We start from the raw sequence: 13,247 nt of genomic DNA on the forward strand, positions 1-13,247 counted from the left end.
TGGCTCTTTGAAAATAAAAATAAAAAATGAAGTACAGCACTGGGAAGTATCAATGGGGTTCTTTTTATTTGTTTGAAATATCAGGCAAAGTCAACATTTGTGCAGTAAAGGTCACCAGGCTGCTCTCAATCCAAAGGTAATTCATGGCCGGTGATAACAGCTGAACAGTTTTAAAGCAGACTTGATTCTCAATTGCTAGATCTTGATTTAGGGATCTTCAAAGTTTTTTTTTTCTTTTCTTTTTTAGAGCAAATTTAGATGCTTTATCAGCAGTTCTCATTTTAGATTTTTATTTACATGTTTGGGCACTAAAAGAGCTGAACATGCAGGACACTTATTTAAAACCTTTGGAGGTACCGTTCGCTGTGTATTTATGAATGTGACATTTGGTGGGGATAGAGAAAATAAAGCTTTTGCTGATGCGAGCTCTTCTGAACATGATTGTCCCGTAGAAGCAGGAAAGGGGAAAAGGAGAGGAATGTACAAGCAGAGTTCACAGTAACTCTGCTGCAATTTCGTGTGTTCTGTATGTAAGGGCAACAGAGGTTATGCCAAGCGAAAATGAGCAGGGCAGAGCAATCAGCTGAACAGCTGTGCAAGTCAAAATGTGCTGGGCTTGCAGTGAAATCAAATTGTTTCATATCACCTGGCGTTCGCCTTTGGGGAATCAGAGGGAGATTTGTGGCTGCGTGTGGTACTTCATTTACAGATGAACCAAAGATGCCCCTGACAGTCCCGGTTAGTGTCAAGCATGTTTTGGTTGTTCGCAGCCAGTACTGTTGGTGGAGTGAGAGATATAAGGAAAGGAAGGAAATAAAATCCTGTGGCATCCTGTGACATTTTGAAATGAAACATCGTTACGCTATAGGGAGGAATAAAAATATACGGAGAAAGTCATGGGTCCGAATCCCAGCCTGATGTCTTCCTGGCTGCAGTTAGCATGTTCTACCTGTGCTTGTGTTGGTTCTTTCTGGGTACTCTGATTTCCTCCAATAGTCCAAAAACACTACTGTTATATTTAATCGGTCTTTCCGAAATTCCCTTTGGAGGGAGTTTATGTGTGTTAATAGTTGTTTGTGTTTCACTGTAATGGATTAACAAACTATCCAGGCTGTGATTTTCCTAAAATTTTGAAAGGGTTTTATTTTCATTTGTAAGCAGAGATAGTGATGCAAGTGACGTCAGTACTCCTAGGGAATTAGTTTGTAATATATTAATAAGCGTAATGCTGAAATAGGTTGCTGTGTTAAGATTTGGATCCACTGTAAGTTTCTCTAGATTGACAACACACCATGATGCCTTCCCTTCTGTCATAATGGAAGTTATTTGTCCTACTAATAATTACAATTATTTAAAAAGAAAATAAAAACAGAATCTTAGTCATTTTCTTTGTTGTAAACATGTGGTCGTCTCAGAAACTGTGTTCACTGACCTTATTCTTTAGTATTAGATCATTATTTTTGCCATATAAGTCTCCTATTAATGCTACATATGGAATCAATAACTCTTTTATGCTGAAAATGACTGTTTTTGAGTGCTGAGTAGGTGGGTGGAGGGTCATAATGACCTATTGTATTTTCCATTATTTGTAATGGAAAAAATGTTTTCAAAGAGAAACGTTTGTGATATAAACACCATATTTGAACACATAAAATAAGTTCCAAGTAAAGAATTCAGTTCAGCAGGATCTTAAAGAAAGTCTCTAGTTTTGTTAAAGACGTAGAAGTAATGTAGCAGTAATGTAATAATAAGAAATCTTATATCTTATTATTAATAAGAAATCTTATTACATTAGTTCAAAATGTATTCTTTGATTTCTGTTTCCGCTCATCCTTCCAGGGTTGCAGCGGGGGACAACACTGAGACACACAGGAAACTAAACCTTGCATTCACCCACTTTGAGTGTGTAATTAATCTAAAAGTTAATGTTTTTGGACTGTTCAAGGAACCTGGAGAGAACTGAGAGAACATGCAACCTCCATGCAAAAACACTCCTGGTGATGGACCTTGTTTCTGCAACCAGTGCAAGCAGCTGCACCACGGTGCAACCTTCACTTGTAGGGTTGCAGATATGCCAGTAAAGTGGTGTCTTTACTTTCAAAAGTCTTTTCATCAAGTACATTCACAGTCTAGTTCTGCAGTGCATATTTTTCCACCTATATGCCTTGAGTTCTGCAGCCTCCAACACAGAACTGTGCCAATTAGAGCCTATAGCACCTCGTCTCAGCTGACATAATTCACTTAACCCTGAGCCTCCTGCTGACAGGCAGCATCTGTTTACACATCCATCATCATGCAGGCTGCCACTCACTGTCCTTCACATGGTGTTAAAACAAGGCGCCTCCCACCACACCCCCACGCACAGCTCTCTGACTCCCTGTTTCCATGGAAATCTGCCCTGAGAAGTCTGTGCATCTCTCAGCCCTGAAAGTTCCCCAAGTGGGATCCACTCGCAGAATACGTTGCTGTCAAAGAGTTGTCATAACAATAATCAGTGTCTTATTTGATCCCACATATAAGAGCTTCAGCAACTTCCAAGTTCATCGTTTTCCCCCCTGGGACGCACAAGCTTACCTGTGTGAGAACGAAGTTTTTAATATGGCAAAGTAAAGTCTAAATGTGGAAAAGTTTTACAGATGGATGTCGTTGCTCCAGCGAGGCAGTCTTCCTACACCTTCTGGACCACAATACATAAATACTTTTCTGAAGTGTCCTGATTCGGTGAAATTTAGTTTTTACATTAACTTGTATATCAATGTTGAAATGAGGTCTCTTTTATAAACCTATTGAGCTTTTTTTTTTGCATATGTTCTCAACATGATTCTCCTATGTGCAGTGCTGTAAAGTAGCATTTAGGAGTGATGATTTAGTGATAATAGTGGTGAGCAGCTGTTCTTTCTTAGTGCGGTCTCACAGTTTCACTCCATATAGTCGTCTGCTGTGCTCAGCTCCCACCTCACTGATAGTTTGTATGTTTTAACCTTTGCTCTTCCACCGACAAGCATGAGCCAAACCATGTGTTATTTATGGTGCATGGATGGGGACAATGATTTAACACAGTAGGTTATTTGGAGGAAGTGTCGTCTTTTTCATCCCTCTCTCCGCTAATGAAAGAGCACATTCCCGGTGATTTACGTTCAGTCCAAAGAAGCTGACCTTGAATTGTGGTCCTGAGCCCGGTCGGAGCCCACATGTGGCTTTATGAACGCTCTATATTTATTCATTTCACCACTCCTTTCAGTCCTTGTAAGCGCGGCCATTCTTTCTTCTTGCTGTATTGCAGAAAAATGAATTGTGTTGTTCGGAGTAGAATTTTAATGATGTGGTTTAGGCAGGAGAGCCGAAACAATACGTTATGTTACCAGCATCGTTAGCATTTCCGTGCCACGTGATGATGTCTTCCAAAAGGTTTTCACTTCAAACATCTCCAGCCCTTATAAATGTATTATGAAGTCATTGTAATAGTGCCTGCATTCATCTGCTTTTAAGGGCCATCGTCATTACTGACCTTCATTAGCCTCCATTAGTGAGCAGCAGGATATGCAGCAGTGGGGCTGGAAGTCAAAAAGAAAAACGGCTTTAGCCATAAAATAGAAAACTCTCATTCTGCACATGAAATGACACGGTGCATAATCATTTGGTCTAACTGATGTTGGATTTGTGAAAAATATCAAAACCACATGGTAATTCAGCAGATAACTTTCAGTTAATATGTTTCATTTTCCGGATATGAGTAGAAGAAGCCACACATTTGGATAAACCCATTCAGTTTCTAATTAAAGAGGAATAAGACTACAGTACATAACACCATTACAAGAAAAACATATTCAACCAATTTGAATAAAAATTCAAGAACATCAGAATTAAAAAAGAAAACTATTATTTAAAAACATGTAAGAATGTTTAGCAGTCATAAAACAACCTCTACAAACATTTAACTCTTAACTTTAAAATCTGTTTTGAAGTTCAGCCCCACAACTCTCATGCATTTTCAGCAGCAAATAGTTTAAAATAAAATCAAAATGAGAGCAAAACTACTGACTCAAGAGTTTATTTTTGTTCATTTTAATAAATATGACACCCAGTAAATAAAAACCTATTTAATCTCTCAGATAATTAGAATATTAAATGGAAACAACAAAAATATTTGGTAACACTTTATTTGAAGGGGGTGAATAAGACTGTCATAAATAAACATGACATAACACCTGTCATGAACATGAATAAACCTTCATGAATATTTATGACTTTTGTCATAAAGCGCCGTTCAGTAAATTATGACACTTTTAATACAAAGTTGACATTATTCAAAATGTCTTTGTTATGACAACACAACATTAACCAAGAATCATTACTGTTTAAACTTTACCTTTAATAACATAAAGATACCTCATTTTTAAAGTGCAATCAGTAATAATTTTATAACAAATTTATATCAGTAATGATTTCTTGGTTAATGTCAAGTTGTGTTGAAAGAATGTGTTGAAAAGCATCTCGTAATGCAACACGCAGCTATTAAGTCAGTCACAACTCTTTGTTGAGTTGCACTGCTGCGTCACTACCTACTTTAATTCCTGTCATCTATTTATCAAAACACTAAACCCAGAGAGATCACTTAATGTATGAGGAGTACAACAGTAAATAGGCTTTTCATGGCCTGGGATTTGCATTTAAGAATTCAAGTGCTGCATTTAGCAATGTGGATGCTTTCAAATCTAATCCTTGGATCCTGTAATTGTTTTAGTCGGTTTTTCATTCAGCAATCATATGTGATTGATTTGGAAAGGTGCCACATTTTCTTTGTTTTTCTTGTTTTGGCTCATTTGCCGCTCATTGTCAGTGATTCAATTAAAAACATGTTGATTCATTCTGAGCCAAACTTGTATTTTGTCTCAGTAACATTGTCTCAAACCTTCCAAGCCTGACTTCACACACCAGTCCTCTGATGATATTCCAAACAATTTTCAGATGGCCGGCGTTTGGTCTTTGGAGAGCCTCCTCGAGCACGACTTTAATCTCAAATCACTGCCTGCCCACTCGTCACCTCCCCTTCCCCGGCAGCTGCTCTCTCCTGCCCAGTCCTGGAGGAATTTAGCACTAGCTAAAACCTTGTTTTATCTCTTACCACAACAACTTAAAACATCAATGGAGCGGAGCTCAAAGCCTAATACCTTCACTCTCAAGCGCTTTTCCTCTGATAAACCTCACTAGCACGCCCGTGCCTTGTATTCCGACAAAGAGTCAAGTGGAGGAGGATCGGTTTTGCAGAGTGCAGGTGTGGGTGGTTTCAGGGAGAGAAGGGGAGTGCAGCTGGTTGGGGTCAGGCTCGCTCAGTGTGCTGAATGACTAATGAAAGGTTTATGGTGGCGCAGCATGACTGCCTAGTCTGAATAGTGGGCTGGAGGAAGACACGCCTTGTCTGGTTTCTAGCTCCCTCCTGGACTGTCTCTGCTTAAAAACGAGGATTTAACAAGTTCTCGTCGAACATGGGGTCACAAGCCTTCTCTTAACAAGCTCATTATTTCACATTGTTTTTGTCCTTTGCTCCTCCTCAGAGGCTGTGGCAGGGAAAAGAAATAATGTTTGATGTATGTGTCTGTAAGGGAGCTGAATAAGGATGTTTGAGAGGAACGAGCGCTAATGGATCCGCTAATGATGTGCCCCTTGCTTATGTGGATCCTTGCAGTAATGCTGGGCTGTGTATGAATATTCAGAGGCTTTTGTCACGCAAAGAGAAGTGGCTGCTCAAGGTTGTTTTGAAGGGCATCAGTGGGACATGACTCAGAACTTGAATTTGCTTTTTAATCACCTTCTATCATCAAATTGAGAGTATTTTGACAACAAAACCAACAGCATTTGTTTTTTTATTCATTAAGTGAAAAACTGTTTTAATGTGGATAGTTTTCTTCTTGTAACTGCATCAAATGCAAAGCTATCAAATCTATTCGATTCAGTTTGTTTTTATAGTGCCAATTCACAAACCACCTAATCTCCAAGCACTTTGCCAAAAAAAGAAGTCAAATCAAAATAAAGTCTCAGTGTCAAGGGATAAAATCAAAGTTTTAATAGATTAACTTTTATATTAGTAAAGCACATGAGTGGCTCCATAAAGCTTTGTAGTCAAGATGGGAGCCACTCAATATATTGGGTATTATTTAGGTATCCAATAAAAGACAAAAATGTATTTAACAGAGTTGAAGTTTGTTGTTATTACACCAAACATTAACTGATCTGGTGTGGTTAGAAACATAAAAACATTATTTTTGAAAGGTTGTGTCTGTCGTATTAAGTCCTATTTCTACATTTTTGTATGTGGCTCCTTTTTAAGTATTGATAAGTTGAAAATGAAATGAAAGTAAACCCCATCATGCTTTAAACACAATTTGAATTTAATTGAATCATGATAAATATTCCTATTTAACAAGCTGTTTTTATATTGGCATGCATCTACAGTATGTCAAAAATAACTAAAAGCATTCAGTTAGAACAATATCATTTTTGCAAAAGAATATTTTGCATCTGCATGTGTATGTGAATTTATAGACCTTTTTTGTTTCACTCACTGTGAACTTTCCCTTCTGAACAATTTATTACTCTTTCACTGCACAGCGGTGAAAATCAATAGCATAGTTATACTGAGTAGAATTGAGTGAGTGTGAAATTGCAATCAAACGGAAACTATTAGCTTCACCAAGTGGATACCACAGAGAAAAAAAATGATATTTACAAATCCCCTTGAAATTGAGTTTACATAGCTGTATTAGTTGCTTCGTTCATGCTTTGTGACGAAACAAATGCACCTCTGATGAAATATATTTTTGGTTCCTGTTTTGAGAGTGACCTGGTCTTTCAGAGCCAGAATTAACTGCTCCGTTTTCAAGGTTTGATTTATCAAATGAAATCCAACTGTGTCAGATTTATGTCCAAAAATGATTTGAACAATATAGCAACAAATGTAACAATTGCTGACCGAGTGTTGATCTGTGTTCCTCGAGAAGTTGTTATTCAGCTTGTTCTCTTTTTGAAATAAGAGTGATTTTAAAACGTAAATTATTAGGGTATCGTCATCCTATAATCAAGATCAGAAGATTAAAGTACATGCACTTCTCATGGGCATGGATGTCATAATGATTTAGGGCTTTATTGATGCTTTAAGGAGGGTGGGCTTATTACATAACCAACAAAAACAATAAAATGTAAAATAAACACTGCACAGACAGACACAGGCTTAACTTTTAATCATAATCTATACATTTCTGATAAGAAATAAGACAATTATTGAACTATTTTAGCCAAACGAAACAATTCAGGTTTTAAGGAGGCTTTGAGGCTTTTGAACTTTACGACACTAATTCTGTGATGCACTCACCCATTTTGTCCAGCATTGCACAAAGTGGGAGAAAAAGAAGAATGACTACTATCACATTTACCAAACTTTCCCACAAGTTTAATCACTTGAAACCAACCAATGTAAATGAGCTTTAGTAATCCTTATGACTGGACTGGTGAAATATTTAAGTAGAATTAGGCTAGAACTCAGAAGATGACAATCAATGCTTTGCATGTGGTTTTGCTCCAACTTGCTTTGGTAAGTTCATCCACAAAATAGGGATATTGTATGTGTTTGAGCCAGAGGATATAAATCTATATCTGTAACTTAAGGAGAAAATCCACAATAAATATGAACTTGTGAATCACATCATTCTTTTTCAAATTCATCAAATTGGTTTCTTGTATTATTATTATTCCATCCTGATAAAATATATATATATATATATTTCTAATGTGTTATTTAAAATACCGCAATATGACATTTATCTCCCAAATAAATGGATGTAAGCTTCCAGACAGCAATGCATATGATTTCTAGATAAAAACATTAGTCTTTAAAGTTTATCCTTGGATTAAGATGTAGAAACTATCAAAGAGAATTCCCAATCTTTCTTAAAACTTGGAAAAGGGGCCAGACATAGCACATTTTATTAAAAACCAGTTAAACCCATGGAGATTTCAATTGCCACTTTAATGGGAGGCTCAAGTTCAATACCCATGCATGTTTTAAACACTGTTCCTGTTCGTGACTACAATGGACTCCATCAGTTCATAACAGCAGACACATAAAAAAAAAGAAAAGCTGCTATCGCTGCTCTCTAATGTGCTTCCCAGGCGATGGTATCTTGGTTGTGATAAATATTCATGGATTGCATGTGTGGCGATGTAAATTGAAATGAAAAATTCACATCCCACATGTACCGCCAGATAGGGTTCTGCGATTAAATAATACACCGGCATCCAAACAAGATCAGACGATGATGTCAAAGGCCGTCAACTCAGACCACAACTCCTGTTTTTTTTCTGCACTTCTCGTTCAAAAGAATGAAGACAAAGACTCAACACACATTGCCACACAGCAACAGCAAGCTTGGTGGTGCATAGTAATTTAAAACAACACTGAACCAAAGCAACATATTTTATTCCCACCCCACTGAGGCGTGTCTAAGTTTGAGTTAGGGTTGTGCACATCTCATCACTTAAGGGAGGTTTGTGGCCTGCGTCAACAGACCCCCTGTCCTAAACCCCCCTCATGCAGGTTCCTATCACTTCCACCCTCAAATTGGAAGTGACAAGCCACTCAGGCAGAGGTGTCTTCAACCCCCCCTCCCCAACTTCCCTGCCCAAATCAACAGCCATGCAGCCCCACTCAGAGCTGTCAGTTTGATTACATATCAGCATGATGGGAGAACCTTAGGAAAGAAGATGTCCAGCTGGAGACGGACCACTAAACACATCGTCTGTCCTTCTGCAGCACATCTGCCAATGCACATCGCACCTGTCCCAAAAACAACACGAAACACTTTTCTACGTCTCCATTGCTCTCCCACTGTCCTCTGGAAATTTATCAAGCTGCCTCTTTGTCCACTCTGTTCAGTAAATTACATCTTTTCCCATTTTCTTACAAATCCATTCGATTCTCCATGTTCAGTCACGATCCATTTTTCTGTTTTTTCTTTTTCTTTCTCCACATTGAGCACAACTAAGTTGTGCTTGCTTGTGCAAGTTCATTCCTAACACAGCATATTGAGCTACCGATATTTTACCTGTGTCATGATCAGGCTGTCATATTTTAATATGATTTAAAAGGAGCGATGTGAAGTAATGGGAAGTACTTAATTATTGGAGTTTATGAACTCACAAGTTTGCATGGCCCAGTGAGAGAAACTCACAGTAATATAATAATGAATGAAAACTATCATACATCACTGTGTATGCATAAAAATGTAGTGTAACATTAAGAACACAATAATTGTACTTGTTTTTTGTACATTTATGCCCACTTCTCCAAAAATATTTTCACATTGATTATTGCAGTGGTAATAATGTAAGACAAATGATACTTATAAAAAAAAAATCTAATACCATTTAAATTTAGAAGTGGTTTTCAAGTAAAGACACTTACAGTATGTTTCAGAATTTAATACATGTTTACTTCAGTTTCAAATGGCAATTGATGATTCTCCCCTTCCTGGTTTCTGGAAATATAAATATTTTCAAACCATGAAATTAGTATTTCTATTTAATGAGGGGGAAAAAAAGAGTTGGGCAGTTTACAGGCAGTGCACAATGCCGCATTGTTGTATGCAACATATAACAGAAAAAACTGTATATCTGAACATTTTAGAGGTTTTGTACATGTAAATATTTATAATATTGGTAAAGCTTGACACCGGTATCCGGTGCATCTCTTAATTGTTTAGCATATGGATAAAAATGCTTAACATCTGACATTTTTGTCATATTTTTTCTTTGTGTCTCACCAGCAATGAGCTCCCCACCGCAGTCCAAAGAGGTACGTAATGACTCTGTTTCTCCCAACACACAGTCACGCAGGTTTCTTGTGACTTGTTATCTATTGGAGGGGGAAAAAAGTGATTGTCAGCCTTGTACCTCTCAGCGAGTCTGATAACATCTGTGTCGAGACGCTGACCCTACACTGTCCCTGCAGTCGCTTTACTGAGTAGACAATCCCACTTTACCAAGGGCAGGTTCCTTTCTTTCAGTTTTTTTCTCACACAATAGGAGTTTTTTTTTATTCCTTTCATCTATGCAGCATCAACACCAAGAATTTGATCGGTTTTATAATGTTTGTAGCAAACAGAAAAATACGACAATAACTATGGAGAGTACAATTTCTGATTTTACATTGAATCTTTAAGATGTTGCAATAAATACTTTTCAGATAGATCTGTACTTTAAAACTAATCCCTAAATATTTAGATTGTTGCAGTTACTTTGATAAATTAAATCTTTGCTCTCCTTAATAACTTTGTTTCTTAAAAGGAGTATAGGATTTGACAAAATCACCAGTGTGTCATTAAAGAAATATAGTGGCTACATTTGGCACTAGTGGGTCGACTGCTTGCATTTAGCCACTAAAGCAGTGGTCCCCAAACTACGGCCTGCCTCCACATTTGGTCCGTCCCCCTGAACAATACCAGAGAGCATTTAGATTTTTTTTCATATACCGTATTTTCCGGACTATAAGCCGCTACTTTTTTTCGTAAGCTTTGAACCTTGCGGCTTATAGCCCAGTGCGGCTTATATGTGAATTTTTCTGCAACCACCAAGGGGCTCTTTAGCAGGAAGTGAATCATTGGAAGTTAAAATTGGAAATCAAAGAAGAAAGCGCCCATTAAAACGGAATTAGGTTTTAATAGGGAATTGAAATTTGAGAATGTTATTGATCAGTTAAAAAGCATTGAGGGGAAAAAGAAGATTTTTCATTTTTTAAATAATTCTGGGATCATTATGGAAATTTGAGGTATAGATATTAGGATCCAATAGATGGCAGTAGTGCAACAATAATGGATGCAAGCTGCTGTTGAAATCTAAAGAGGAAGAGGAAGAAGCCCATTTTCATTTAGCACATGCTAGTAGCAGACACAAAGGATCAGCACTTTTACTGTTAGTTACCGTTCGGAAACTACCGTAATCACTTCAGTTAAATCTAAACTTGGCAACTTTTTCTTTTTCAACCGTAATAAATGTGATATTCGATTGACCTGTTATGACTCAAATATTGGGTGTCCGCCCCCCTCTGCTGCTGCTGCATCGTTGTGGAAAACCTGGACGCAGTGGCGCAAAAAGTGGGTATGCAGCGTATGCAACGCATAGGGGCGCAGCACTAGAAGGGGCGTCAAAACCCCGTCTGTAGGGGGCGGCGTGCCGATGATGTTTTCCCATACACTTCAGCGCGCCTAACGCTCCTTCACCTCACGCACATAACGAGCTAAATGTAGCAAGTTTTACCCTTCACGTATCGTCGTCTCGGGGCGCTGGGGGGATTGTAGAGCGAGCGAGCGTATGTTTTCCACGCTCCTTCAACCTTCCAATTTATTTTTCGCATCCACCTGAGTAATGTGCAGTTGCGCCACTGCCTAGACGGCAGAGATATCTGCGGCTTATAGTCTGGAAAATGCGGTATTTATTTCATAAATAGTGTTATTTCCTGGATTTTGTCTGAAGAACCCAGAGAGGGTTATTTGATTGTGCTTTCTGGAAAACAATACATTTTTACATTTAGGCACTCCTGCAATCGTCTCACTTTTTCTGTTACAAACTGACTCTGGCCCCCCACCAGAGAAGGGAAAAGTTATGTGGCCCTCACAGGAAAAAGTTTGGGGACCCTTGCTCTAAATATGTCCTCCTTTCTCCACTATCAGTTTAGAGTGTTTGTGATAAACACAGATTGTGACACATCTGGCTGTTGCGCAAAACTTCTTGTTTTAACTCACAAAATTTTGTGATTTGGCACCAGCTTGTCTGTCATTATGGCCGATAAAATGTGTTGGATTTGGGCAACAAACCTGAACAGCTCTAAAGTAATTAACTATTAATTAAACCAGTATTCAAAGCAAAAGTCAATAAAATGTATTGGAACCTTATTTTATTCTTCATTATCTTTAAGTTTACTTGGTAAATTGAGTTATTTTGTGACTTTTTATCAACGCAATAACTTCTCCAAGTTTTTTCCTGAGGTGTTGTCACCGTGGTATTTGATCACTAATATTCTCTAACAAACATGTTTGGTCTTAAAGATGCATTCTTCTTTATTTTAGTGTTGTCCAAACCTTTTGCAAAAACAGCCAAAATCAGTAAGTTGAAAGCATTTGGATGCCATTTTTCTCCAGCTTAAAACAAAAATTTTCATTTTTAATTTTCATATTTCTTCTTGCCTTTACGTATTTCAATCCAATTAAGAAAACAACTAAGTATTGCAGATGTTTGGCTTAATAAAAGGAAGTTGTATTGTTTTCCATCTTTTGTTTTATTTTTTCTTGTTTTAGTTTGTTGTGTAAAAAGTCAGACTTCTTACTGTAATATCAAAAAAGACAGCAAGAAATATTTGAGGTTATTTGAGGGGTTGAGAAAAGAAACATCATTCCCATTTGCTGGTGGGCCTATTTTGTGCCATTCTTGTACTGCGGTCGGGGGCCACACAAAAATATCCCAAGGGCCCCATTTTGAACAACGTTGTTTCATAATATGCTGAGTTGTCTTCTGCTCTTCTAATAAAAACAACATATTAGATATCACATTAAATACACGGTTGGCATGATGATTGATCCTTTGAGCCACATGCAGTTAAGTGTTCAGGTAGTTCACCAGTAAGAGAGAGAAAGTATGTTTTACTTGCAGACGATTCATCAACTAGGTGTTATGGGCTCTCAGCTGACCCTTGACTTCTCCTTTTTCTGCTGTATTCATCAGCAGCAAGGAGACTTGCAGCACAGCAAAGCCTAAAGAAAGGGGATTTTGCAGCATAGCTTTCTGTGTCTAGCTTGACTTGCACATTAAACAGACAGGGAGGAAACACTCCCTATTTTTCTCCCTTTACATATCCCTGCAGATGAAAGAATGTGGCCTTTTAAGTCAGAAAGATGAGCACTGGAGATTTATGATGGCCCTGTCACCTTGTCTGTAGTAAAACTAAAATTATACATCTAGTCCATTGGCTTAATGATGTCATTACAGCATTTAATTGAAATAAAATGTCAGAATGTGTGATGGCCTTAGCCATCGTCTGATGATTATCAGGCAGTAGATGATTCTAATTTACATTCCCCATTCAGTGTTTATAAGACATTTATATGATGTTACAGCTCTGTTTATTGATAGGTCACGGATTGCATTGAGCTCTATGTGACATTTGCAGTTCACAAAGTTATACCTTTGCTTAAGCAGTGGTA

The 13,247-nt window shown here is 37.8% G+C and overlaps 1 protein-coding gene across 2 annotated transcripts in view; it reads left to right on the forward strand.

Annotated features, from left to right (window-relative positions):
- The window catches only part of chst8 (carbohydrate (N-acetylgalactosamine 4-0) sulfotransferase 8), a 180,724-nt gene that overhangs the window by 161,304 nt on the left and 6,173 nt on the right, over nt 1-13,247 (forward strand). For both annotated transcript variants that reach the window (XM_008405530.3, XM_081605386.1), the window contains exon 3: nt 9,819-9,847. In XM_008405530.3, the coding sequence (XP_008403752.2) occupies nt 9,819-9,847 (29 nt within the window). The remainder of the gene's footprint in view (nt 1-9,818; nt 9,848-13,247) is intronic.

The sequence above is a fragment of the Poecilia reticulata genome, chromosome 3, assembly GCF_904066995.2.
Source record: "Poecilia reticulata chromosome 3, P_reticulata-male-v2, whole genome shotgun sequence".
NCBI classification, from domain to species: domain Eukaryota; kingdom Metazoa; phylum Chordata; class Actinopteri; order Cyprinodontiformes; family Poeciliidae; genus Poecilia; species Poecilia reticulata.